This window comes from Miniopterus schreibersii (assembly GCF_964146895.1).
Source record: "Miniopterus schreibersii genome assembly, chromosome: 8".
In the NCBI taxonomy this organism is placed as follows: Eukaryota; Metazoa; Chordata; class Mammalia; order Chiroptera; family Miniopteridae; genus Miniopterus; species Miniopterus schreibersii.
Window position 1 is genome coordinate 29,962,139 of NC_138109.1, and position 27,602 is coordinate 29,989,740.

Below are 27,602 nucleotides of genomic sequence, written 5' to 3' on the forward strand. Positions count from 1 at the left end.
CGAGCTGTATGTAACAGGGGTTGGGGAATACAAATGTGCTGAGCAAGACAGAATGAGCGACCGACTGTGCTGTGGGGAGGGACTCGGCTGCCTGGCCCTGGCACCCACAGCACTCGGCCAGGGGGGAGTAGCACTAGGGAGAGGCTGAGAGGCTCCAGACAACCAGCAGGCCTGGTCATGGTAAAGAGTACAGTCTAAGCTAAAGGGCAGTGGGAAGGGAAGGGGGGTGCCAGGTGCTGCACTGGGTGACTCACCTCACTTTCTCTCACTTAATCCTTGTAGCTACTCTAAAAGCTCGGCATAATCATCTTTCACCTACACAGAAACTGAGGCATAGGGACGTTAAGTAACTTGTCCAGAGTCATATAGATACCAGGTGGAGCCTGTATTTGCACCCAGGTGTGTCTTCTGATCTCTTTCATTCAGAGTTAAAGCAACCAGCGTGGCTTCTCAGCTTAGAAAGCTGGCTCTGGCCTGGGAGGAGACCCAAATTCTAAACATGGTTCTGTTCATTTTGCCATGTGTCTGAGGGAAAATACTTCTTCCTCTCTGAGCCTCATTCTTACCATTTGTTCATAAAGAGTCAGAACCAGGTGATAATTAAGGTCTTGTCTCTTCAGACTCTGAAATTCTATGATATCTAGTAAGAATTTTCAAGATGCTCCTTTCCTCTCTCATTCCCCTACGCCCCCACCACCCTCTGCACACACACCTGCATGACCTCTCAAGATGCAGTGCATACAGAATCTTTTCTACTCTCCAGGTTAGAAAGGGGAGTGTGACAAAGGGTAGAGCCCTAGGGACTTTATCACTGTTGATTCACATCTCCCCTGACACTTAATGTCTCATCTTCTTTGTCTTTGTCAGGAAAACCTACCCTCCACCCAGCAAAAAAAAAAAAGCTGCCTTTATCTTCCATGATTCACTCTTTTTAAACTCTACCTTGGGGTTTCAGTTGCAGTGAAGAACTCTATTCAGCATGTAAATGGAGAAAATATAAGAGAAATATTGAAATAAAAATAATATGCTCCCTAATATATTCATTTTAATTGTTCTTTTTCTTCTCACCAGAGTGAGTGGGAGGTAATCCCTTCTATTTCAGTTACATCTTCTTTAAATGCCTGGGGTTTTATAATGTGCTATTTGGTGAGCAGAGCTTTTTCCTTTTTTGTTCTAACTCCCTTATGTTATACCACATCTGGATTCAAGTTAAGTAATTTTATTGTTTCTGATATACTTGATCATAAGCCAAAGAACAATAAGTATGCTTATGATGCAAGCATCCTTATTAAGTTCTTATATTAAAGATTCCTGGAATGCATTGAAAATATAGACCTGACAACAAAAGCAAACTTTCATGGAAAGGCATTAAGTTCCAGAGATGATGTAGGTTTTTTATGAGAAAAAAAAAGAGTAAATTGAAACAATAATTCTTATAGCTACAATATCTGGGGAAATCACGTAACTTTAATTCTCACAATAACATCATAAGATGGATATTATTGGCTCCATTTTATATCTGAGGAAGTAGAGGCTCAGAAAAATTACATAAATTGCTTAATTACCCAACAAAGTAAGTGGTGGAACCTGGTTTTTAGAAGTTGGTTCTAGAGAGAGGGATCATGAAGAAAAGGGCATTGTTGGGGAAGGAGTTTTGTCTTCTTTCAAATCCTCCATAATAATTAAGCTCAGTAATCACCTTATGAGACAGTCCTGACTCTAAGACTGGACCCCATTCCAGGCTACTTTATGCGGCAGTCACTTGAAAGGACAGGAGTTAGTGTCCCTTTCAAAGCTTGGAAGCCCTGGCACCCAACAGCAGATCTGCCTAGTTGAGGGCTGCCAGGCTATGGGGTTGGAGGCAGGCTGCTCCATGCAAAATCTGTCTCAGGTAGGCCAGCAAGAATATTTCTCTGGGAAGGGTGGAAAATGCAATACCTAAATGGTATCACCAGCCCTGACTCTGATGTAAAAGAGGCACATGTGTGCAGGTACATACACATACACACACACAATAGACACGTTACTCACCTAAATACACACACATAGACACACACACACACAGAAAAAGCCACATCTACTACATACACCACACACACATAAATCCACATATAAAAACACAAATACTACAAACAACAGACACATACATACACACACATTATGTGGGAGAACAAAATGTAAGAGTGCAAAAGGACCTGACTTTATACACTGCCAATGGGGATGTAAAATGGTGCAGCCACTTAGGAAAACAGTCCGGCAGTTCCTCAAAAGGCTAAGCAGAGTTACCATACAACACAGCAATTCCTCTCCTAGCTATATACCCAGAGAAGTGGAAAGAGTTGTCCACAAAAATGTGTACACAAATATTCATAGCACCATTGTTCAGAATAGTCAAAAGGTAGAAATAACCCAAACAGTCATCAACCAATGAATGACTACAATAGGGTGTTTTCCTTTAATAGAATATTATTCAGCCATAAAAAGAAATTAAGTACTGATGCATGCTACGATATGAATGAACTTTGAAAACATTATGTAAAATAAAAGAAGCCAATCACAAAAACCACATATTGTGTGGCTGCATTTATATGAAATGTTCAGGACAGGCAACAGAGATGGAAAGTAGATGAATAGTTGCCCAGGGCAGAAGGTTGGAGAAAGTAGAATGGCTGCTAAAGGGTAGAGGTTTTTATTTAGGAGAGTTATGAAAATATTCTAAAATTGACCACAGTGATGGTTGCACAACTCTACATATACTTAAAAACATTGAATGGTATACTTTGAATAAGTAAACTATTAGGTGTGTGAATTATTTCTTAATATAGCTGTTATTCAAATAAAAGTGAAAGATATGAATAAACTCAGATCTAGCTGGCCCAAGAATATAAATCCTAAATTCAAAGACCTGCCCAACACGGATAACCTGAGCAATCTTGGACTCAACAGACAATGGTGGGGAAAGGACTGGGGAGGGGGAGGGGAAGGGGTGGAACGGGTCATTGGGGAGAAAAAGGAAAATCTGTAATATTTTAAACAAAAATAAAATTTTTTAAAAAAAAGAATCATATGATGTGCATAAAAGGACTAGAGGAAGTCAGAGGGCGCTACTACAACTTCTTTTATTTTGTTAATTACAAATAGATTTTCAGTTATAAAAGCAATAATATTTTTTTTAACATTTGGAAAATAACAGAAATACACACACACACACACACACACACACACACAGAAAAGAAAATGTCCCAAATATTCAAATAAAAACTACCAATATTCTAGTTTGTCATCTACCTATCTACATCTTTAAATATTATTTTACAGCATATTTAATGACTTCATCCTATGCTATACCAAATATATTTAACAAATCTCTGCTGATGAGTATTTAGATAATTTATAATTTTTCTCAATTATAAGAAAAACTGCCATGAACATCCTTAAAAGCAGATCTTTGGGCATATCTCTATTTCTTTTGTTATCATAAATTTGAATCCTGAAATTCAGTAGAACAGCAGTTAAGTGTCAGCTCATATTTTGACTTCATTTAGCAAAGAAAAAATATATAGTCCTTGGAAATCCCTGGTCTCTGATCCTGGTCCAACCAGTTAATTACATGAACAGGTAAATACTTGGCCCCCAAATAAACCCAATCTCATCAAATAATGATGTTTACCACTTAACATTGACTGAAAGAAAATTCAAGGTGTTGATTCACAACCACAAAGATTAGTAGAGGTCCAAAGAAATGTAAGTTAGGCCATTAATATCAATAACAACTAAGGCTCAAAGGGCCAAGGAAATTACTCCAGATCACATGCTAGAGATAGCAGAACTAGGACTCAAATTGAGGCTGTATGATTCCAACGCCTGTGCTTTTCCCACTGGACCTCACTGCGTCACATGCCAGAGACTGCCCACAATGTATCTATAATTGCTGGTGGCCAGTAAGGTATGTGCACAAATAAGTATAATTCAGGCAAAGGAAGATAAGTGCCACCAAAATGATGCAAACACAAATATTTTCTTGGGAGGATCAGGGAAGTTTTTATGTTTGTGATGTAGGCTGTAAAGGAGGAATTTATTCAATCATTTAATAAACATTTGAGTAATTGTTTGTGGGAGTGGAGCTACCTCTGTCAGCTACCTACCAAAACCCATGCGCTCCACTTCTTACTGCACACGCAGCTAGACATCATTGGACAATCTCCTTTATTGTGAAATATGGCCATTAAATAACGTTTTAGCTGGTGGAGTTTGACTAAAAATATTATGAGCCACCTTCAGGAATGCTAATAAAAAGGCTCCCACGTGGGCTCTTCCTACCCTTACCCATCTAGTTGGCTGGAATGAAGATGATGCCAGGTTACCCTGGAAGCTATGCATCAAAGACAGCAGTCAGCCTGAGTCACTGAATGACTGTATAGTTAAGAGATGCCCTGTACATTTGTTCATGATGAAGAAAAAAGCTTGTACCTGCTTGATCCATTAGACACTTTATGGTCAATCTAATGCAATAATTGGCCTATCCTAATATATATATATATATAGTCCTTGTGACATGATAAATTTGTCATGACCTTAAGAAAGTCACAATTTTATAGGGGAAAGCAGTTAAATCCATAGGAAAATAGACACAGTATGTGATAGGAGGGAACTGTGAGTGCTTAATCTTACCTTAGTGATTCTAGCGATGAAGCTCTCCCCAAAGAAATGGCATCTAAATTGAGGCCTGATGCATATATGGGAGTTCTCTGGGAAGAGGAGGAGAGAGAGTGGAAAGGAAAAGTATCCCAGCACAGGAAGAGCATGTGCAAAAAATAACACTGGGGCATAGGATTTGTATAGGTAGAGAAAGGGGGTGTGACCGTCTTAGTGGAAGAAACAAATGCAGTGTCAGAGGGTAGGCTATGAACCTTCAGAGTACATAGGAAGCGCAAGGTGGCTGTTAGTAGCTCAGAAGATGCCATGGTTGTCATTCTTAAGTATGCTGATTTGTGCCAGAAGACTGGACTAGGGACACGGACAGGCAAGGAGGAGACCAGATTGAACAGAACTAAGGCTTTGTGCTAGATTATGAGGAAGGGAAAGTTAGGAGATAGGATAGGCTTAAGACTTCCTCACCAGACAAAAGATGATCATTGGAAGGGCAAGGGAGTCCCAACTGCAGGGAAGGGACAGCATCAAAAAAGCATTATATGAGCATCTGGTCAATCAGAAGGTCTTAAAACGGAGTCATTTAATTAAATTAACAATTATTTACTGAGTATCCACTTTGAGCCAAGGACTGCCTAAGTAACTGGAGGTGCAGCAGTGAATTAAACAAAGGCTAACCTCATGAAGCTTCCAATCCAATGGATCTAGAAACAGAAAGCTGAGTTTTCAGCCCTGGCCAAGAGTATAGGTTCCATCTTATATTTGGTATTTTTAGAGCATCATATCTTATAGAGTACTTTCTCATCCCAAGGTTAACATTTATACTTATAATAACCACTGGACAGAAAGTAGTATTTTCTCTATTTTATTGATAAGTACAGTAAAGCTCAATGATATAAAGTAATAGAGTGCAATAATAATCACCACTATTTCTGGACACATTACTACGCATCAGATGCCTCCAGTAAGGTGATTTACAAACATTCTATCAAATATTCAAAACCATTTTGTAAAGTAGGGTATTATTATACACATTTTACATGAGAAAACAAGGACAGGAGTCAGTATCAGCTAGAAACTGGAGCTAATCTGTGCTAGATATATTCCATTTGCCCCTCTGTAACCTGTCTGCACACCCTTTTCCCTGCTTACTTGGCTGACCTCTAAGGATTACATCAACTGTATTCTGCGTTTCTGCCTTCTGTTCAGATCTTCTCATGGGGAAGTCTAGCAAGTGATCAGAGGCAGGAAGGAGGGGGAGGTCAGAGTATTTATTTTCCTGGCTTCTTTCCCAAAAAGTAACCTAAGGCTGCCTGTTTCTCTTGATAGAAGGTCACTAGTACTTTCAAAGAAGCCCACTCTACACAACTCTCTCTTTCTGGGTTTCAATAACTTTTCCCTTCTCTGGTCCCTTGTGCCTTACAGGTTTGATGAACTACATCAACCTCAGTTCTGAAGCTTTAAAGTCTTCCAGACCATTAGAGAAGCCCAATGACTGGATAATGGCTGCTGCTGAGAGCTTGCCAATGCTGGATAAGAGCACTAACTTAATTCTAAGGCATTATAATGTAAATATAAGAACTCATTAAATTTCAAAATCTTTTCAAGAGCCCTGACAGAGAGGACCCAAATGACAGCCCATGAGAAACAAAACAAAATAAAATGAAATAATTAAGGCTTAAGGATTCTCAAAAGAAAAAAAAAGGGAGACTCCAGAACTGAACAGTTGAGAAAATGGGCTGTGACTACTGTTGCTGTGTAAGATCCCATCACAGAGCCCGGTGAAAGAAGCACAATGTTATTTTGAAGGCCCTCAGGAGTGTATCAACAGTGATGTCCTTTGGTTGGCAAAGTTTGAAGTACACATCAACACATATGCCTGCTGATAGGGACATGTGTGCTATTATTATCCACCTGGGCTGACTGCAGAGACTCCAAGCAAAGGCCTACCCCTTGCACAGATCTCAATGTCAGGAATTAAGGAGCAGCAGTACAGTTGACTTGATACAGCAAAGCAAAAAACAGGCCCAGGGAGATATTTTTATCCTTTATAAACAGTTTTCATTATCATCATCAAATGCCTACATTTTCACAAACCTGGGATTCTCAGCCCAACATTTCTAGAAAAGTGCCAAATATCATTTATAGATAAAAGCACAATTCAATATTTATGAATTGTGAGTTTTCTATAAATATAGACATTTGGAGATGATCTTCTCACTAGTCATTAAATTTTGAACAGGGATCAAAGCTAGAATAATATTAACAATTTCTTGCATTTGTACAGTGTTTACATAATACTATTAATAATAGATGACATTTACTGAGCACTTAGCAAGTGCCAGGCACTTTACATGTAAATTCCCATAATAAATTCAGTTCAGTTCAACAAGCATTCACTTAGCACCTACTGTGTGACAGACAAATAACACTTGGTTTCTGTCTTTAAAGCCCCTTGTTTTGTGCATTCAATCAGTATTTGGTGAATGAGTAAATGAATGGATAGATGAACAAAATGACTGGCTCGAGTGGCAATGTGGAGTAATAAAAATAATGCAGGCTCCTCCTCTTACTATTTAACATCTGTAGAAAGTACTTAACCTTTCCTGGCCTCAATTTCTTCATCTGTAATATAGGGATATTTAAAATATCTCTTGCAGAAGTGTTGTGAGAATAGTAACAGCAAATGTAAAACATCTGACTAAGGATGGGCTCCAAGTAAGTGAGGGTAGTTATCATTACCACCCATATCATCATCATTACCACCATAACTGAGCAATCCTATCCAGCTCTCATCCTCACTACAGGGATGGGACAAACAGAACTTTAACATCCACAAAAACACACAACATCATAGCATCTACACAAAAGTACCACAAAAAACACACACAAACAAACTAGAAAAGCAAGGAAAATCTACTAAAATGTAGTGCTCAGTATCTTCCTAGGTTACTGAACGACATATATGCTCAAGCTAAAAAACAAACAACACAGAATCAACTTTAATTAAGTTTCCAAAGATACCTGATAAAAGGCAAACAGGATAGGAAGTTAACCACATAATAAACTGCACCTTTCCTCACAATGTTGGTCAATCCAAACATGGGGCCATGTTCTCTATCCCAACATTCTCAAAAAATAGTACCTGGTGCCTAACCAGTGGCCATCCAGAGACTCATCTTCTTCTCAGTGCCAGTGAGGCTAAGCCCTATCCATACAGCGGATGAACTTGATCCCTGGGTCAAATTCTCCAACCAGAAATTTGTCCCAATCCATGGGTCACTTACCATTTTGATCTGCTAGTAGATTTCACCATCGGGGCCATCCCATCTCTATAAAGACTCTTGGTTTTGCTGAAGTTAACAATGTTGAAAATGACTCTCTGAAAACGAAAGAGGGAGAAGTTTATCAAAAGACTATGTTATGCAAATAGCCACTTCCTGATCATTAGTACTGGAAACAATAAGCAGGGTTAAAGGAATCCATATGGACTGGCTGCCAACAGTATAGTGAGAAGAAATCATGCCCATAGAAATCCAATGTGTTTGCTCCAGTTTAGCCTAGTAGTTAACAGCACAGACCCTCGAACCGGGGAGCCTGAATTTTAAGCCCACTTTACCACTCTCAAGTTGTATGACCTTGCCAAACCACTAAATTTTTCTGTGTCTCAGTTTTCTCATCTGGAAAATGGGAATAATAATGGTACCTAGAGCTCCTGGTGAAGATGAAATAATGTATGTACAGTGTTTGGAACCATACTTGGTACATACTAAATGCTATGTAAGTTTTGGCTATTTTTATTAATTGTACCGTCTCTCCAGGCTGACCTAGTATTTGCATGGAAATGAATGATATTATCATTACAGTGACAGTAGTGCATTTGAAGTTCAACAAACTAAAGATAACAACAGTGCAAAACGGAAGTTAAAAAATTCTGAAACTGCTCCACACCCTTCTGACTGGAACTGGAGGTTATATGTCCTCTTCTGCACCCCCTCTGTTACCCTCTACTAGGGGCTAGGGGTACCGGACTCAACCCTAATTTTAGCACCAACTTATAGGGACATAGGTGCTTGAGTAAGTCCCTTTCCTCTCTGGCTCTCACCTTTAAAACAGGGGAGCGGGGTGCCCTAGATGACTAAAGTACTTCCAGGAGGGTAGTATAGTTAACTTTGTCATAACTGGGGAAAGAGATTGGGAAAGAAAAGATAATCGGGGTTAAAAGACACTAAATGATCACCTGAATAGTGCAAAGGACAGAGACAGGACCACAGCCAGGACAGCAAGGACAGCTGGCGGAGCGGCGAGGTTCAAGAGGGCACAGGGCCTAGCTCTCCCTCCAGGCAGAGCGGCAAGCATCAAAATTCATGTACTGCTTCATGGAACAAGTATTTATTGTGTGAGGTACTATATGATATCAAGTGCCAGGTATTTTATACACTTTTAAAATGTTTTAAATATCCTCCTATAAGTATGATAAAAATACTAACATCTCCATTTCACAGATGTGGAAACGGAGGCTCCGATAGTTTAACTTGTTTAAAGGCATATAATTAATAGGTGGAGAGTTAATGTTGAATCCAGGGGATAAAAACAATAAGATGCCCATGATCTCTACCCTTGACATCTCACTAAGGTTCCAAAATTCCATGAACTCTAACCAAGTCTGTTTTCCAAAATAAGGGCAAAAATTAATATAATGAAAATTTTTCAGGTCTTTAAAATTTTGTCTTCTTGAAAAGCAAAAATCTTAACCATTTCTTCTGGCCTCATGCTTGGGACTACCATAAAATGTTTTGTTCTATGAAATAAGTTCTTAGGAATCACTCATGTTTTTCTTTCTCCTCAGAGATCTAGCCATTGACCCCCCCCCCCAATCTCCAAGCATTTCAGTTTCAGAACTCCCTTCTGTCATTAAATTAAGTCATCAAGAATGTCCAAGGCTATTCCATTATTAATAACCCGGACCTGCCTGTTGTCAGTTCAATTACTTTTCCCAGGGTCTTGGCTACTGTCTGATTTAAGAAAATCAATATCAAGGGGCACAAATGGCCTTTGAACCTCACAGAGCTTAATCCCTGCTTTTTCTTCTGAGATTCCAGGTGTCAGGATCCATTCCCAGTGAACCTGGAAGCCACACTGCAATTTCAGGATCTAAATTAATGCTAAATGCAGGGGCTCATCTAATACAGAAATAATGTACATATGTGAAGCTGGAATAAATAAGTGAGAAAGTGGAACATTTATTGATCATTAATATCCTACACTGTGCCAGGAACATTTCCCAGGTGTTTTAAATATACTATATTATTTAGCATTTACATCCATAAACAAAAGTTGTTTATTTTAGCCCAACTTCAGACATGAAGAAATTAAAGTTAATAAAGGCTAATTGGCTTGTTGCCCCTGCTCCCCGCCCCCAAAAGGCTGCATGCAGTTGTGAGAGCCAAAGGTATTTGGAAGTAGGCAGTTAGGAAATCTTGTCTTTCCATATTTTACATTCAATTATCAGTTATTTACTCAAAATGCATCACAGCAAATGGAACCTATGAGGCAATGGTAACAACTATAATAATAGCAAACAAGTTTTGAGCACTTCCTATGTACCAAAAATTTACAAATTCGTTTTTACTTTTCATGTATCAAAAAAGAAATAATGTTAGAAATTTAAAAATATTTAGAACTGGAGGGTTGATTCATCACTACATATCAGAGCTTGTGGCACACAGAAAAAGCAGTATATGGAAAGCTAAAATTTAGTCTTACGTGCATGTACTAGGAAAAAAGACTGAAAAAGACGGTGCTAACTTAAAAAGTTTAAGAAATAATTCATATCACAGAATCCCAGAGACACAAAACACTGGAAGTATTTGGTACCACCAAAAGTTGGAGTGTGAGGCAGTGCAGGGCCAAAGTCCTTATAAGAAATAAAGTCCCCAGGTTCTTTCCCTCACACCAAACACCCACGTAACTACCACTCTTTCTTCATTGTGATGGGAGACTAGAGCTTCATTCTCTGGATAGGCCGAAACACAGAGATTCTGGACTCAAATTCCAAAATACTGGTAGTCAAGTTCATTATCTCTGTAGTCAGGAGATCAGAGAATTCTTCTGTAGGAAAACCAACTCCCAATCAAAGATATAAGATTTTCTAATATAGATATAGAAGAATTCCCCCAATGAAATGGCTGGCCCTCCACTGGCATGCTGAATACATGCATTTAGATTTTCCATTTCAAATTTTGTTGCCGATTATTTCTATTAATGATGACAGACAGCCAACAGAAGCAGAGACCAGTGCAACCAAGCAAAGATACAGGAGGGGAAGGCGGCTCAGGCAAAACAGGCAATTTGTAATAGGTGCGTTGAAAACAAATTTTACAGAAAAACAAAGCAACTATTAGTAGAAGGCAGGAGGCACTCAGGGTAGTTGTAGAAGAAAACAATCGTATATCACAAGACTTGTCTATATTAATATTTACCTATTCAGAATAAAGAAAAGACTAAATATTAATAATGAAAATAGTGTTATAAATAAGGGGGAAGAGAAGTGCTTGTATTATGTAGCAGAACTATTAAAGAATTTAATCATCTTCATAATACAAAGTTGATAAATAATATCTAAAACTAAAATAAATAGAGAATAGTAGCACAGAAATTTTATTTTGAAATATAGAATATCGAAAGAAACAATGAAAAAAATATAAGTGATTACGTGTAGAGCAGAGGCCAAATCCTGCCTGCTGCCTTTTTCGTAAAACACAAAGAAAGCCATGCTCATTCATTAGGTGTTGTCTGTGGCTGCTTTTGCAACATAACAACAGAGTTGAAGAGCTGTGACAGAGACCTGACAGCCTACAAAGACTAAATCACTCCCTACTTTTTTTCTTTATAGAAAGTTTACTGATCTTTGAATTAAGAAGCAGGACTCAAAAGTGGAAGGGTAAAAAGAGGTTATTTTCTTTTGGCCTTTGTAGTATTATTTGAATTTAAAATTACATACTTGTATTTATTTTCATAAACAATTAAAAATTTAAGTGAAATTTTTAAAAAAGGACAAGAGGCCCTGGCCCAGCAGCTAGGTTGGTTAGAGCATCCTCCCAATATGCCAAGGTCGCGTGTCAGGGCACATACAAGAAGCAACCAATGAATGCATAAATAAGTGGAGCAACAAATCGATGTTTTCTCTCTCTCTCTCTCTCAAAATCTATTTTAAAAAAGAAAAACATAAAAGCAACCCAACCACTCTTAAGAGGATATTATAACTTGAAGCAAAAATAGGCATGAACACTGGAGAACAGAAAAGTGTAGCAAAGAACAAAACAAAACAAAACTCATAGACACAGACGAGTATGATGATTGCCAGAGGGAAAGGGGGTGGGGGAGACAGAAGAGGGTAAAGGGGAGATAAATGGTGATGGAAGGACATTTGACTTAGCGGATGAACACACAATACAATATACAGATGATGTATTGTAGAATTGTATAAGCAAAACCTGTATAATTTCATTAACCCAATAAACTCAATTTAAAAATAGAAGAGAGAAAAGTGTAGCCCTGTGTCAGTTATAAACATTTATTGAAAAACTCTAAATAAAAAATTACCAATCCAAATCCAGCAGTAAATTTACACACACACACACACACACACACACACACACACAAATTGTATATCAAAACAAAGTAAAACATATCCTAGGAATGGAAAGATGACTCAACATCAAAAAGAGCTATAATAGAAGTCACCATATTAACAAATTAAGTGAGAAATACTAAATTATTAACAAATAAATAAGTAAAAACATCTGATAAAATTCAACACCCATTCAAAAACCTATTCTTAATCTGTGAGAGCTAGAAATAAAAAAGAACTTTAAACTTATAAAGTGTATCTATTAAAAATTTACAGCAATCATACTTAATGCTGAAATGTAAGAAATGCTCCTTTTAAGGTCAGGAAACAACAAGGTTGCCACTATCATTGCTTCTATTCAACACCATAATTAAAATTCTAGTGCAATAAAATGAAAAGAGATAGTAAAAGTACATGGGTTAAAAAGAAAGATGTAAAACTCATTATTCACAGATGCTATGACTGTCTGTGTATAAAATGACAGAGAAACTGAAGAAAACTTTTAGAATAAACAGAGTCAAAGAAAGTTGCTGGATTTCAAAAACAACACAAATTTCAACAATGAACCTATAAAACAAGAGACCTATAATCAAGTAAAATGTAGGAAGAGCACAATTTATTAATAGCAGGAATAAAAAAAAGGGAATACAACTATAAGCATTAAGAAGATTTAAAAGGCTATAATAAAAATAAGATTTAAAAGGTTGTTATAATAAAAAGACAATATAAAAACATGGAATATGGGTCTGATTCGTTGAAAATAAAAAGAGGCCTAGATATCATCCCAACTCAACCCCACATTACCTACATTACCTTTGATATGTCATGACACCAAAGCAAATTCACCCTAAACTCCTACTGAGTCCTCCCCAAGTCATGAGGCTACGTGGTGGCAGGTGCCTGGAACATGCAGCCAGACATACGCCAAGCAGCTTCCTCCCACTGTGCTATAAACTTCTCTGTATCATCAGAGTAGGATAGTAACAAGTGGTTGTCTCAAAATGAATTACTGACATCAATCATATGAAAACTACTCATGCCTAACTTAAGGATTCAAATTCATTCTTAGATTTAAATACAACTATTAGCCAAATAAAACTAGGATGAATGATAAGAAAATTACTAAAGAAGGAAAAACATAAGAATGATTTTAAGAACTTGTGAAATATAACAAAAAAAATTTTTTAATTATAGAAAAGCATAAATAAAATGAACCATGAAGGAAAATAACCAGTAAAAGACCAATAAGATTACTAGGTGTAAAGTCATATAAAACAGAAAAGGAGAACACTGACCTGAGATTTGCCCTAATTGAAACATACCATGAAACTACAATCAACAAAACAATGGCTGACTATCATTAGAATAAATACACAGATCGGTGAGACATAAGTGGTAGTCCAGATATAAACTCAAGCATATAAAAATTTATTATATGGGAAAAGTGGCATCTGAAATTAGAAAAAAAAGGAATGACTTATTCCATAAGATGTTGGAACAACTTCTTAAACAATCGGGGAAAATGTTATGCTGCTTCTTCATGTTTACACTAAAATTCCAAATGAATGAAAGGCATTTAAGCCTGTGGAAAGAAATATTAAAGTTCCAAGCCTACCTCTCCCTGTGTAACTTTGACCATGTTTTATCATCTTTCTGAGCCTTGTTTGGCTTATCTATGTGTAAATAAGGAAATCATACCTATTTGTAGAGTTGTTATTAGGATTAAATACAATTGCCAAGATGATGTGATAAGGAAACAATAAAAGACTACACACATGCATATATGTATATGTTCATACATATATATGGATTTATACACATATTTGTATAAACATGTGCGTGAGTGTGTGTGTGTGTGTGTGTGTGTGTGTGTGTGTGTGTGTGCGTGAGTGTGTGTGTGTGGTTAAGTTAAGCCTCCTGCCCATGAAGAACCAAGAGGTTGGGACTCACGTTCCTAAAAGAATGCCAGGACATCCTGGACCTGATGCATCCAAAGCATGGAGGCCGGCACATAAATAATCACTATGTGAGGAACGAATCCTTGTCTATCACAGGCTGGTGCTGCGCAGTCCCAGGGGACCAGCAAGGTTTGTTAATCAGCTGCTCCGGCATCTTGTTCACTGGAAACTGTGCAAACCTTCACACAGACGCCGCGGCCTGACAGGGGTAATAAAGAAGCGGCTAACATCCTTCCACCCTGCCCAGGAAGCTTGTTCTCAGGAGCAGCCGAAAGAGCTGGAAAGGAATGGAGCAAAACGTTCTCATCAAGGGAAGTTTAGCATATCAAACAAGGGCATTAGCAACAGGACAGAATTAAAATAATATCTTTCAGGGAGAGGCTTTCTTCTTATAACTCAGAATAAATATCTACAAACATACAAACAAAAAATGCCTCTCTTTTCCTCAGTCTGACAGCATTTCCTACAGAAGTTTTGTTCTAAATTTCATTCATGCATTCATTCATTCAAGAAATATTCAATTAAACATTTCATTTAAGAAATAGTCATAGGACTCCTACTATACTATGTGCTGGGATTACAGAAATGAGTAAGATGCTTTCCCCTTAAGGAAATACCTAGTGGGGGAAATAAACAAGTAACACACACACACACACACATACACAAATAAAATGTTAAAGCAGCCTAGAGTAAAAAAAGCTGTATCTTCACAGATGAATAAGGACTAGCCAGGAAGGAGGGAAAGTGTGGAAAACATTAAAGTCAGAGGGAGCAAGCGGATCAAAGGTGGAGTGGTTTGTGGCATGACAAGTTGTTTCCTATGGCTAAAGCAAAGATTTCTGGGACTGGGTAGGGTAAGAGACGAGACTATGGCATTAAAAGACATATGAGCCATATTAAGGAATTTTAACTTTTACTAAAAGCAATATAAAGGGGCTATTGAAGAGTGTTAAACATAGGTGTGAAAGGCTCACTCATATCTATGCTTTGGAAAGAGCACCCCAAAACTGGCATCCTGTTCTCCTCCCTGGGATATGAAAAGGCAAGGAGAATGGATAGATTACCAGCTGCCTGGATGGCTCCAATCCTAGGCCAACCTAGCATGAGCCAAGAGAATGTATCTCTACATTTACCAACTCCATATTTCCCTTGCCCAGAGGTGCTACGGAGTCAATAGGACAAGTGGGGCAACGGATGTATGCACATGTTTGATTTACTAAATGAGCTACTCATCCGGCACAAGGGAGAAAGCCACCGCGTTTTGTTTTTCTCTCAGTGCCTCTCAAATTTTCAAACAGGAGTGCATAGGTTTCCACAATTAGGCAAAACCAAATATCCCTTCCTTTTTTGTTCATTCAGTACCACTCTTAAGGTGGTGCCTACTTCTTAATTTGTACTCTACTTGCTTTTATTATAATATGGGGAATGGTTTTTATTCCTGGGTTACGTTGTTTAATGTTGGCACAACCTTTCCTTGATGAGTCACATAATACCTATTTTTCTTACAAATGCAAACATCATATGTGTATACTAATTGCAAAATTTTTCACAATTCTTATTTCCACTCTGCATTCACATTCTTTGTACTATGATTTTGTTGCTTTGTACATCAAAAGGTGAGCCTCTTGCCCAGCTGGCGTGGCTCAGCAGTTGAGCATAGACCTATGATCCAGGAGGTCGAGGTTCGATTCCTGGTCAGGGCACATGTCCGGGTTGTGGGCTCGATCCCCAGTAGGGGGCGAGGCAGCTGATCAATGACTTTCTCATCATTGATGTTTCTATCTCTCTCTCTCTCCCTTCCTCTCCCTGAAATCAATAAAGTTTTTTTTTTTTTTTTAAAGGTGATTCTCTTAAATGTGGGCTGACCTCATGATTGGCTTTGGCGCATATAAATTGGTGGAAATGACAGTATACCATTTCTGAGCCAAGAATTCAAGAAGCCTTGTGTAGTTTCATGTTCTCTCTTAAAACCCTACCGCCAATATTTGACAGAGGATGAGAGATCACAGTGAAGGGAATCCAGTTGTTCCAGCTGAAGCCATCCTAGACCAGCCTACAACCAGCTGATGTGCAAACACAGGAGAGAGCCTAACCAAAATCAGCAGATTATCCACCTAAGCCAGAGCTGATCACCAATACAGAAGAATATGGGTCAACCTGCTGACCCATGGACTCATAAGCATTTATAAATGCTTAATCCTTTAAACCACTGAATATCAGCGTGCTGTGCAATTTAGCAATAGCCAAATAAAACACTATATAATGTGTTAGTGATCAAAACTATGCAGAAAAACAGAAAAGAAAAAAGTGCAAAAGAAAGAAAACATTAAAAAGAAGGGGGAAAACATCACTTATATGTAGAATCTAACACCTATGGTGGTAATCATTTTGTAGTATGTAAGTATATCAAATCAACCTTGTACACCTTGAACTTATACAATATTATATGTCAATGATAGCTTAATAAATTTGTATTAAACTGACTGATTTGTCTTCTCTATATTTGTAATTTTTTGATACAAGTCAATTCTTCCTTAACTATTATGTCTGCTTATTGTTAAAATAAATGCTATATTTAAACTTGGTTACATATATATATATGTATATATATATATGATAAAATGTGTTATATATATACATTTTATCATTTTTTCTCTAGATTTTTACTCTCTAACTTTAGGTAGTGGGGATATCAGTTCCTGTCCTTCAAAATTATGCAGTTTGGATGGGTGGGTTCATGGGAGGTGAGGTGGATATGTTATAAAGCAATGTCAGTTTCGTTCTCTTGACTTACTTGTAAAATGAGAAGTTTTGACATTATACTAGTCTTAGGAGACAGAAACCTGAGTTCAAACTTTGCCTCCATCATTCACTACCTTTGTAAACTTTAGAGTGTTTTATTTTACTTCAGCTAGCCATTGATAAAATTAGAACGGTAATACTTTAACAATCTGAAGGCTCAATCTTCAGCTAGATAGCTAAAGCAAATATTCTCCTGAGAGTTCTTTCAGCTCCATGATGTAGGTTTTTATGGTTCTGTTTTTATTAAGTCCTTATTATGTGCTGGGCACTTTTCTATAAAATCTCACTTAATAGTCACAACTATTGTGAGGCAGGTCTTAACATTCCCTTTTACAGAAGAGGAAATTGAAGCTCTCACAGAAATTAAATAACTTGCCCAAGAACACAATGCTGACAAGTGGTCCAAAATCAGATTTTTAGATTTATTTGACTCATAAGGGGGAGCTCTACAGAATAAGACATATTGCATCCCTCATCTCAGGACTGGACAATCTAAGCTAAACAAAGAAGTAGCAAACTCCTCTCCTCCCATCTAGAATCATGTGGTAAACAAAAATGCAATGCTAGAAAAATCCATGCTTTCAATTTGCCTCTGAAGACAAAGAGTTTTTTTAAAAAGCCCCTGATGAACAGCAAACTGAGGCAGAGGCAGAGGCAGATGGAGAGAGGGAGAGGGAGAGCGAAAGGGGGAGAGAGAGAGAGAGAGAGAGAGAGAGAGAGAGTCCCAAACCACCTGGGAATCATGAGATGACTGTTCCACAGCACAGCTTTATTGTACTGCTTTTCAGTGCAGAGACCAAGCCACTAACTGCTATCACACCAGGTGCTAGAAGTTACTTGCCAGCAGGAGGAAGGATTATACTAAGTCAAGCGAATTCTCTCACGCAGTGCTCCTGAGGCCAGCGACAACTGCTTATGGGCTACTGATAAGAGAGAGGTGTAGGTTCAGTCTCTAGCCAGGATAGGCTATACCCAGGTCCATGTTCCATCTTATGGCGGGGGTTAGGGCTAGAACCAATAAGAGGGTTGGGTCTGGAGCCACAGTTAAGATTCAGTCCATCTAAAGAAGGAACCAGTCCCTCTCCACAAATAGAGGACAATTCAGTAAGCAAATCAAAATATTTTATAATTGCAACATGAAATAAACATGTTTTGAATAATTGATGCAACGTTATCCCAATCATATTTACAATATTACCCTATGTTTATCTGATACATTTTTATCATTCAGGCAAGGCTCAGGTTGAGCTTTTACAAAATAAAAATTATTAGATTCCACAATGATAGAGCTTCACCTTATAGCAGTTTTGAAAACCTAAGATTTGGAAGAGATCAATTTTAAATGGAAAAAGAGGGAGTATCCTGTGGATTGCAAACAGCAGATAAAATGTTTCCTTATTAAAGTCTGCTCTCTCCGATGAATTTCAGAGAACACTAGGATCTCCTCTTTGTTTAAAGATAATCACATTTTTCTCAGAGTGGTTCACTAGGGCCTTACGTTGGGCATAAATTTTTCATGATTGATTGAAAAGACAATACCAACAGGGAATAATACAAGTGTAGGGACCTGTGCTACAGGTAGAGTTAAATTACTTCAAGGGTTAGAATGACAAACCCAGGTGTTGCCTTTAACTCAACAAGTAAATTGACAATTAGAAATCTGTTGAAAAATGAGAAAAATCAATTAGGAAAAGGTTGACTTGTACTAAAAACTAGTGTTTGCTTTATTGAACACCATTCAGTGGACTTTGGAAACAAACAGAAAAAGCAGTATGGAAAAATGCCTATCTTTGGGTTGCAGATGGAAGAAGGTGGAGTGGAAAGGAAGTTGGATTGGGAGAATAGAGGCCTGTCTTCCCTTCCAGGTCTATGTCACGGACTTGTTATTTGACCTTAGGAAGATTAGTTCCTGTCTCTGATCCTCTATTTTCCCATTTCTAAAATAAAGCCTACTAAGAACCAGAGTCATGGACTACAGAGTTTGCACCAAGTAACACAGTGAAGTCAGGTCAAGAATGAAAGGGAGACTCTAGGTTCTATACACATCTGATGGATCAATCCCTTTATTCTTTCAAGGAACATTTACTGAACTCTGCATATGTATCCCAAACTATTTTTTGTGCTGGGGATACACAGATAAACAAGACATACCTTGTTTTTGCCTTTATGTAGTTTACATTTTAGTGGAGGAGACAAAAACACACAAGTAAATAAATAAATGTATAATGCAGTATCAGATAGTAATAAGAACTATGAAAACATAAAATAATAAATGGTTAAGGCATAAATGGGAAATAGTCTATGGTCTATTTGGCTTACAATTATTATTATTATATATAATTTGTGGAATAGCTAATAAATTCCTGAGAAATGGACATTTTTGCATTGCATATTGTTTCTAATCCTTGAAAAATATTACAGGTAAATACTGTTTTTCATTTTACAGATTAAGAAATCAATATAAAGAAAACAAAATATCAACTTTCTGTTTCTTCACCCTGCAGAGAGGGGAAGGACATATTTGGTTTGGGTGCTGAGGATGATGATGTCACACATGCATGAAACGTATAAAAACGGTTTATTATTTACATAATGAGGATTTCTGGCAAGGGTAGAGTAGTCTCCCAATCTGGTCTGCAAATGAGAGAGCAAGAAAGGAGGCTTGCTTGGAGATTTATGGTGGTTAGGGGGTAGGCCAGGTTGAGGATTCTCACATATATAAAACGAGAGTGTATATGGTTTGAGTTTCCTGCCAGTGCTAAAGAAGGCAGAGCAAATGCTTTCTTATAAGTTTGCCCAGATGCGAGGCAGAAGGGAAAGGAGGGGTGCGTCTTGAAAGATGCTAGCACTCAAATGTCAAAACTGGGGTCGAACTATTTAATATATTCTCTGAAGATGATATAGTTTATGTAGATGAAATAGAATAAGTGAAACTTAGGTCTGTTTTTGTCTAGCCCTAAAGTTCTTGTTTTTTCTATTTTACACTATGGTAACTCTAATAGAAATATTTTGTAATTTCCCTTCAATGGGCCTGGTGAGATGTGTCTCAGAAAAGGAGTATGGCTATGATACTGTGCAAAGGACACTAGAGAGACAGTAAGAGGGTGGGTGTTTGAACTGACCCTACCACATAGAACAACTTTAAATGCTCTTAAAACTATGGGAGAGCTAATACAATATTAAGAAATTATCAGGCAAAAATTTAAGTGAGTTTTAGATCCAACAGAGAGCATTTGTTGAAGCTGGTAAAGCTGAGCTTGGCAAAATAGAGATTGGCTTCCAGGGCTGCCAAAGCAGTGGAAATTAAAGAAACCTTGAAAAGTGAGACCAAAATTCTGTGTGCAATTTTCCTTCATGTCATTTGCAAAATTCTGAGATGTTCATGTATCGGGTGAGATGCTAACAAACTAAGTAGAAAGAAGCATCAAGGAAGATATAATGCTAAGTAGAGATTTAAAGTCTCAGAGTGATGCAGAAAAAGAGTTTGGAGTTCAGGTCCCAACACATTTTAAAAACTTGGTGAATATTCCATACTATTTGAATACCAGAAGGGCTGTGCCCTCACCAGGTCAAACATATACCTGAGTTTGAATACCTAAAATTCAGCCTTGACTGGATAAAGATGATCCCCAAAGTGATCTGCCTGCCAGAAGAAAACTGAAGCCTTTCAGGTGAAAATAATATCAATAAAGGCATCTGTGTTTTTCAAACACAGTAGCCTGCATCAACCAAATTAACCAGACGTATTAAGAAATAGAAACAAATAAAGAAAAAAGAAAGAAAAAAGAAACTTGACCCACAGATTATCCAAATATTTCAGGAACTTCAAAATAATTACTAACATTTTTTTAAAGAAAAATAGAGAAAAGACAGCAAAACTTACCAGAGAACTGAAATATAGATAAAGATGCAAGTGGAAATTCAGAAAAAGAGAAATTTAATAACTAAAATAAAGAATTTCATAAATGGATTTTAATAATACATTAAGTCCAGAGGAAGAAAGAAATAGTGGAATAAAGATCTGTCAGTAGAAAATATCTACACCCAGCACTAAAAGGGCATGCGATTCTACAGCCCTACAGCCCGGCCTAAGGCAGGGGGCAAGCGGCCCACCACCTGTGCCACTCCCAGGGCCCCGTCAAAGCTAGCGGGCACGCACAGCTCACACAGGAGATGCCCCTTGAGTATCAGGCTCTAGTGGCCAGGGAGATAGCATTTCTGGGCCCCACCGCTGTAAAACAATCAGAGAGATAGTTCAAGAGACAACCAAGAACTAGTGCAAGGTTAAACACAAGGTTCATCTGCACAGGCCACTCTTTCAAGACTAGGTAGGAGGGACAGCTGTTTCACCTAATACACAGAAACAAACCCAGACAGTCAAGCAAAATGATGAAACAAAGTATATGTTCCAAGTGAAAAAAACAAGACAAAACTCCAGAAAAAAAATACCTTAATGAAATGGAGATAAGTAATTTACCTGATAAAGAGATCAAAGTAATGATCATAAAGACGCTCACAAAACTTGGGAGAAGAATGATGTAAACAGTAAGAACTTCAGCAGAAAGATAGAAAATATAAGAAAGTACCAGACAGAAGTCATGGAGATGAGAAATACAATAACTGAAGCACTGTAAGGATAACTATGTAGATAAGTCTACATGTCAAGGGTTTATAAGTACACATACACACCCGCACATACATAATAGATGTATACATACATATATGCATGTTCATACACAAACACACATATACATGTAGATAAAATGGTCAAATTATCAAAAACACTATTTACTGAAACGGTCATTAAATCTGAGTAACTTTTGTATTTGTCAGGCCTCTGCTGAGACTATGACATGTAACAAGTCCAAAATGTCAGTGACTTGTAACAACCCTGCTTATAGGCCTACAGACTGACTACAGCTCTGCTGCGGCTGGCTGAGAGAGCTGCTGCTGACTCCACGTATTTCCTCAATCTGGGACCAGCAGCTACCTAAGAATAAATTCTTCTCTGGTGGGTAGATGACAAGAGAGACCAAACAAAACCACTCAAACAAATCTAAATCCTCTACTTGAGTCACATATTTTAACAATCCACTTGCTAAAGTCAGTCACATGTCTAAGCCCAGCATCAACGTGTTAGAGAAATATAGTACACTGCTTACTAAAGAAGGAGGCACTGCACAAGGACATGGTTTTTAGTTTTTAATTTTATTCATGGAGAAAAATATTTAATATAAAAACAATAAAATTTACCAAAGTCCTACATTTATTAAAGAAATTAATCTGTAATTTAAAATCATCCTTTAAGACACCCTCAACCCAGGTGGCCTCACTAGTGAATTCACCCATTCACTTTACAAAGACTCTTACACAAAGTCTTTCAGAGAACAGATTAAAAAACAAACAAAAAAAGAACTCCCTCCAAATGATTCTTTGAGGCTAGCATAACCTTGATACCAAAATCTGATAAAGACATTACAAAAGAGGACGCTAATAGAACAATGTCTTTCATGAATATACATGCAGAAGTCCTAAACCAAATATTATCACATCAAATCAACTTCATGTTGTATAACAGGATATTATACATCAATGAGAAAAAATAAATGATTGGTAAACATAATAATATGGATAAACATATGGTTGAGTAAAAGAAGCCATGTTCAAAAGGGTATACATAGTATAATTCCATTTACAGGAAATTCTAAAACAAGTAAACTAATCTGAGATGACAGAGTATCTGTTACCTTTGGGTAACCAGCAATGTTCTATATTCTGGTGAGGGTAGTGGTTACACTGGTGTATTGATTTGTTTAAATTTATTGAGCTGTAAACTTGAGATTTGAGTATTATGTTGTATGCATGCTAGTCTTCAATTTAATAAAAAAGTTTGAAAAAATTCCCACCAATATTTATGACTCCCCAAGGAGAATCTGAATATATAGTTGTTAGTATCTCTTCTAGCACTAAAAATGTGTGATTTTACTGCCAATTTTTACTAGTTGGTTAGAATCTTTACTATGTCTCCTTAACAACAGTAGATGAACACTAGCAATAGCACTAAAAGTTTCAGATAATAGAGACAACATCTAAAATTAGTTTTAACAGCTTAAATGAGAAAAACATTTGAAAGACCATACATTAAAATCTCTGTAGTGCTTTAGGTAAGACAATAGCATATTTTTATACCAAGGGCCAACAAAAAAACTAAAGCTGAAATATTACAAAGCTAAGTTGGTAGACAAATATATGATATTACACCTCTAAAGGAAAGCCACGTCTAAATGTCAAATTATGTAACCGAATGTTTTACCCTCTACAGTTTCCAAGGAATAGAAATGCCAACAGCATAGATCCTGAGATTTAGAGACATACAATTTATGACACAGTAGAAAAAGCACAGAATTGAGAGTGTGAAAATCTGTGCACTAGTCCTGGCTATGTCACTTATTAGTTGCAAGAGACTGGAAAAATAATGAAAAGTCTCTGAGCTTTTGTTCCCTTTTGTATAAAATTGGTATCAATACTATGTACCTCCTAGTATTATAGGAAGACTATGTATAGTATTATAGGAAGACTATGTAAAATCTCCCTATTATTATTATTATTATTATTATTATTATTATTATTATTCATTTACGTCGATGAATTTGAAGCATTTTAGTTTGTTTTTGTCTTTCAAGGGCTCTGTCCCAACAATTCAAACTATTAGGAAAATCTGAAAATCTACATGGATTGCTCTGGGCAAATGAAACTACATGCTAGAGTTGCATTCTAAGCATATACTCGTGCAACACATCACAGGAGATAAACTGAGATCATTCTCTTTCCAAAACAGAACTCTCCCTAAAGAAAATACACCTCTAAATTTTTCCTTAGAGAAAAAGTGAGGGACTACTACCAGATCTAACCAATTCAACATCAGCTAAGTCTCACAAACCGATTCCCTCTATCAACTGTGGCACACCTACAAGAGCTCCCCAATTTTCAATTTAATTGTGCTTTCCCAAATCTAAGCATGATTTTGAATCCCATGTCACTAAGTCAATCTGTCTAATCTCATGTTCCCCAGCTCTTTCAGAATTAGCTCTCTATTTCTGCCAGACCTGGCTCACCAACAGCCACAGACAGTTCCAGAATGCTGCTTTCCCTCTGTCAGCCTGCTTCACTCCTAATTCATGTTCTGAGACTCAGCTGAGGTGTCAGTTGCTCCAAGAAGCTTTATTTAACCCTCAAGCTCATATAGGTACATCCTTTAGGTTCTCTCTCTCTGCAACCTGTATGTCCTTTCACAGCAATAATCATTCTATATTGTTAAATGTTTACTTGTTTGTATCCCTCCTTCCCCCAATTGAAAAGTTCTTAAGGATAAAGTTATTTTTATTATTTGTATTCTGGCAGTTAGTAGGCTCCTACTATATGTTTGTACTAAATAAGTGAATAAATAAATGAGTGCATAAAGGAATAAAGTGAAAATGAAATAAGTGAATAAAAAATGAGTGAATCCATGAATAAATAAAATAATTAAATGTATGGTACTCAATCATTCCAGACTCCATGACTTTGTTCCCACCATGTGGGTCTCTCTGGATTGTTCCCTTCTACCTACCCAAATCCTATTCAGATCCTGCTAGAGTTCTGTCTTCTACATTCTAGAGAATAAGCATTGAGGATATAACAACAGCAAAAATGTACCTGCACTCTCAAGGGCCTTACAGTACACCATGGAAGAGGGGGATGTAAAGAGATGTGTGTGACCAGTATCTAGCAGAGTGAAACAATGGAGCTTGTGGGATCATAGGAGAAGACCAATCCTAGCCCAGTAGGTCGGAGATATCTTTCTAAAGATGGGTCTTCCTGACCTAAAACTTTAAAGACAGGTAAGATTTCCAGGAAAAGAGTGGGAATTAGGGATGATACAAAACATTTCAGACCAAAAAAAAGCTATTAACATAGCAATAGAGATATAAAATAATATAGTGCAGAGGAGGAACCCAGAATCAAACTTTTCAATAAAGTTAAGTGACCTGTCTAGGACCAGTCTGATTAGTGAAAAAGTGGAGACTAGAGCCCAGGCTTCCTATTTCCAAATCCAGTACTACCTTCCATTACCTCAGAAAATATTATTGTTAGATTGCATGTGACTACCTTCTATGACTTTCCAATGAAAAATGCTGAAGTGTGGCCCTTTGTCTCTTTAGCTAGTGTGCCTCATCCCCCAGGACTCCTTTCTCAGTAGCTGCAGGAGATCTCAAGGAGATTTTAGCAGTTCACGTGATGGTCAAAGGCTGTCATGTAGCAAGACATCTATTGTTTGCTAGAATTCTGTGAAATGTTCAAACCTTCCTAACAACTTGGATTCCTAGTAGTGACTCAATTAAGCAATGTAAACAAAGCCAAACTTCACTCAAAGGTGAACTACTCTGACAACATATCTTTCTCTAAAGAATAACAATTCCAAGCTGCTGGGGAAAAAACAAAGCAATTATGCATTCTTGGGATAAATGGTTTGTCGATCAAGACCCTCAAGCCCAGCCGGGTGTGGCTCAGTGGTTAAGCATCGACCTAGGATCCAAGAGATGTCGGTTTGATTTCAGGTCAGGGCACATGCCGGGGTTGGGGGCTCAGTCCCCAGTAGGGGGCGTGCAGGAGGCAGCCAATCAATGACTCATCATTAATGTTTCTCTCTCTCTCCCTCTACCACCTTCTCTCTGAAATCAATAAAGATTTTTTTTTTTAAAAGACCCTCAAAAATGTTTCAATCATCCCAATTTTGCCAAAATATTTTTTAAAAGGTTACCTACTGCAGTTAGCGGCTAATGCCTACTAAACATTAGTCATTCTGTGCTTACAAGCATTGTTCCTAACGACTGTGTAAACTTTAATATCTCTTAATATTTCAGCTGAGAAAACAGAGAGACATTAAGACACATTCCTGAGGTCACAAAGATGGAGCCAAGATTCAAACTTGAGTCTGTCTGACTCTAAAGCCAGTAATATTTTCAGTAACTCTAACTGTGCAGTTAAGCAGGTCTTCTCTGTCTCTCTCTCCCCCACACTCAAATTTAGTGACAATGGTTGTGGGATCAAGTCCTAGACAAAGGGTCAAGGGACCCTGGTTATTTAACCGCTACTTTTCTGTGACCTCATATTCTCATGGAGTATGAGTATGTCTAAATGATTTCTAAGACCTTTAATAGTTCTGACAGTCTGTGACTCTGTGACGTTTTAAAATATTCTTATATAACAACGTCCCATGAAAAGGTTATGGTCCTGTGAGTTCCCTGTAGTGGGCAGATAGGAAGATAAAACCCTTAGAGAAATTGAATTGAGTTCTCTGGGCTTATCAAAGTGGAAAAATAGGCACCCAGCTGCCAAAAACCGAAGGAGTAAGACCTTGGGAGGTGAACTTAGTTAAGGCAAAGGTTCCTGGGCATCAATACTGTCAGCAGCAACCTCAGTCACTGTCACACATGCAGTGAAGACAAGAAAAATATGTGGTTGGTTTTGCTGAAGATGATAGGACCTATCAACCAGGTGGTACATCAGACTCCACGTTAGATGTGAACTTAGGGTCAAAAGACCCAATATCTTACTCTAGGCATCCAGGCTAGTCAGTAATTTTAATGGTTCCTTCCCTGCCTATGTACAAGGCCAAAGGCATTCCATAAAACTCCAAGGCAGCTCATCTTTTAATTCAATTTCTCCAGACTTTGACTCTGACTCTGACCTGCTGGCTTTTCTTATTTCTTTCTGATCCCTAGTTTCTGTTCCATTGCCTCACATCTCTCTGGACAAGAAAAGCTTGCCTCATTCACTTAGCTTTCTGTATGTCAGATAACACTTCTCAAAGTCAGTGATATTTATGTGAGATCTGAAGGATGAGTAAGATTTACCAAAAAAAAAAAAAAAAAGATTGGATGTAGGAAGCAGCGGTTAGTGAGGGGGCAGATAGGAGGAGAAAGTTTCAGACAAACAAATAAAAAATCTCGGCAAAGGACACAGGGTGAGCAAGAAATTAAGAACGGTTCAGTATGGCTAAAAAGCAGAGTATGCCAGGGAACTTGCAAGGGATGAAACTGAAAATGTTAGGCACAGGGTAAGAGCAGCTGTGGGACAGACAATCCTGATTTGGCCACCTACTAACTATGTGACCAATCTCAGTTTCTTTATCATTAAGATGGAGATAATAACTCCTACTTCCTGTAGCCCTTGGTATCTAGCATTTAGTCGTTTCTAAAATAGTCAATGAATCTGAATCCTGGAATGAAAAGATTGGGAACTGCGTAAGCATGAGGCGGTGGGACTGAACAGTTTCCCTATGGGATGTGCAGGAAGAAAAAGTGAATTTTTGGAACTGTCTAGGGTTTCTAGTCTGGCATCCAATGAGATGACAGGGACAGGTTCAAGTACCAGGTCCTGCGCCAGTTATGGTTTTCTAAAATTCAGGGCACAGAATCACTGCAGCAGCTTCCTCACTTGTCGTGCTGTGAGTTCTGCACAGAGCCCTAAGAAAGTTGTCAGCCATGAGATTCTTTCCCTTCAAACGCAAACACACA

At 37.7% G+C, this 27,602-nt stretch overlaps 1 protein-coding gene across 2 annotated transcripts in view; it reads right to left on the reverse strand.

Annotated features, from left to right (window-relative positions):
- AGBL4 (AGBL carboxypeptidase 4) overlaps positions 1 to 27,602 on the reverse strand; it is a 771,449-nt gene that overhangs the window by 482,133 nt on the left and 261,714 nt on the right. For both annotated transcript variants that reach the window (XM_081143911.1, XM_081143910.1), the window contains exon 4: positions 7,938 to 8,032. In XM_081143911.1, the coding sequence (XP_081000037.1) occupies positions 7,938 to 8,032 (95 nt within the window). The remainder of the gene's footprint in view (positions 1 to 7,937; positions 8,033 to 27,602) is intronic.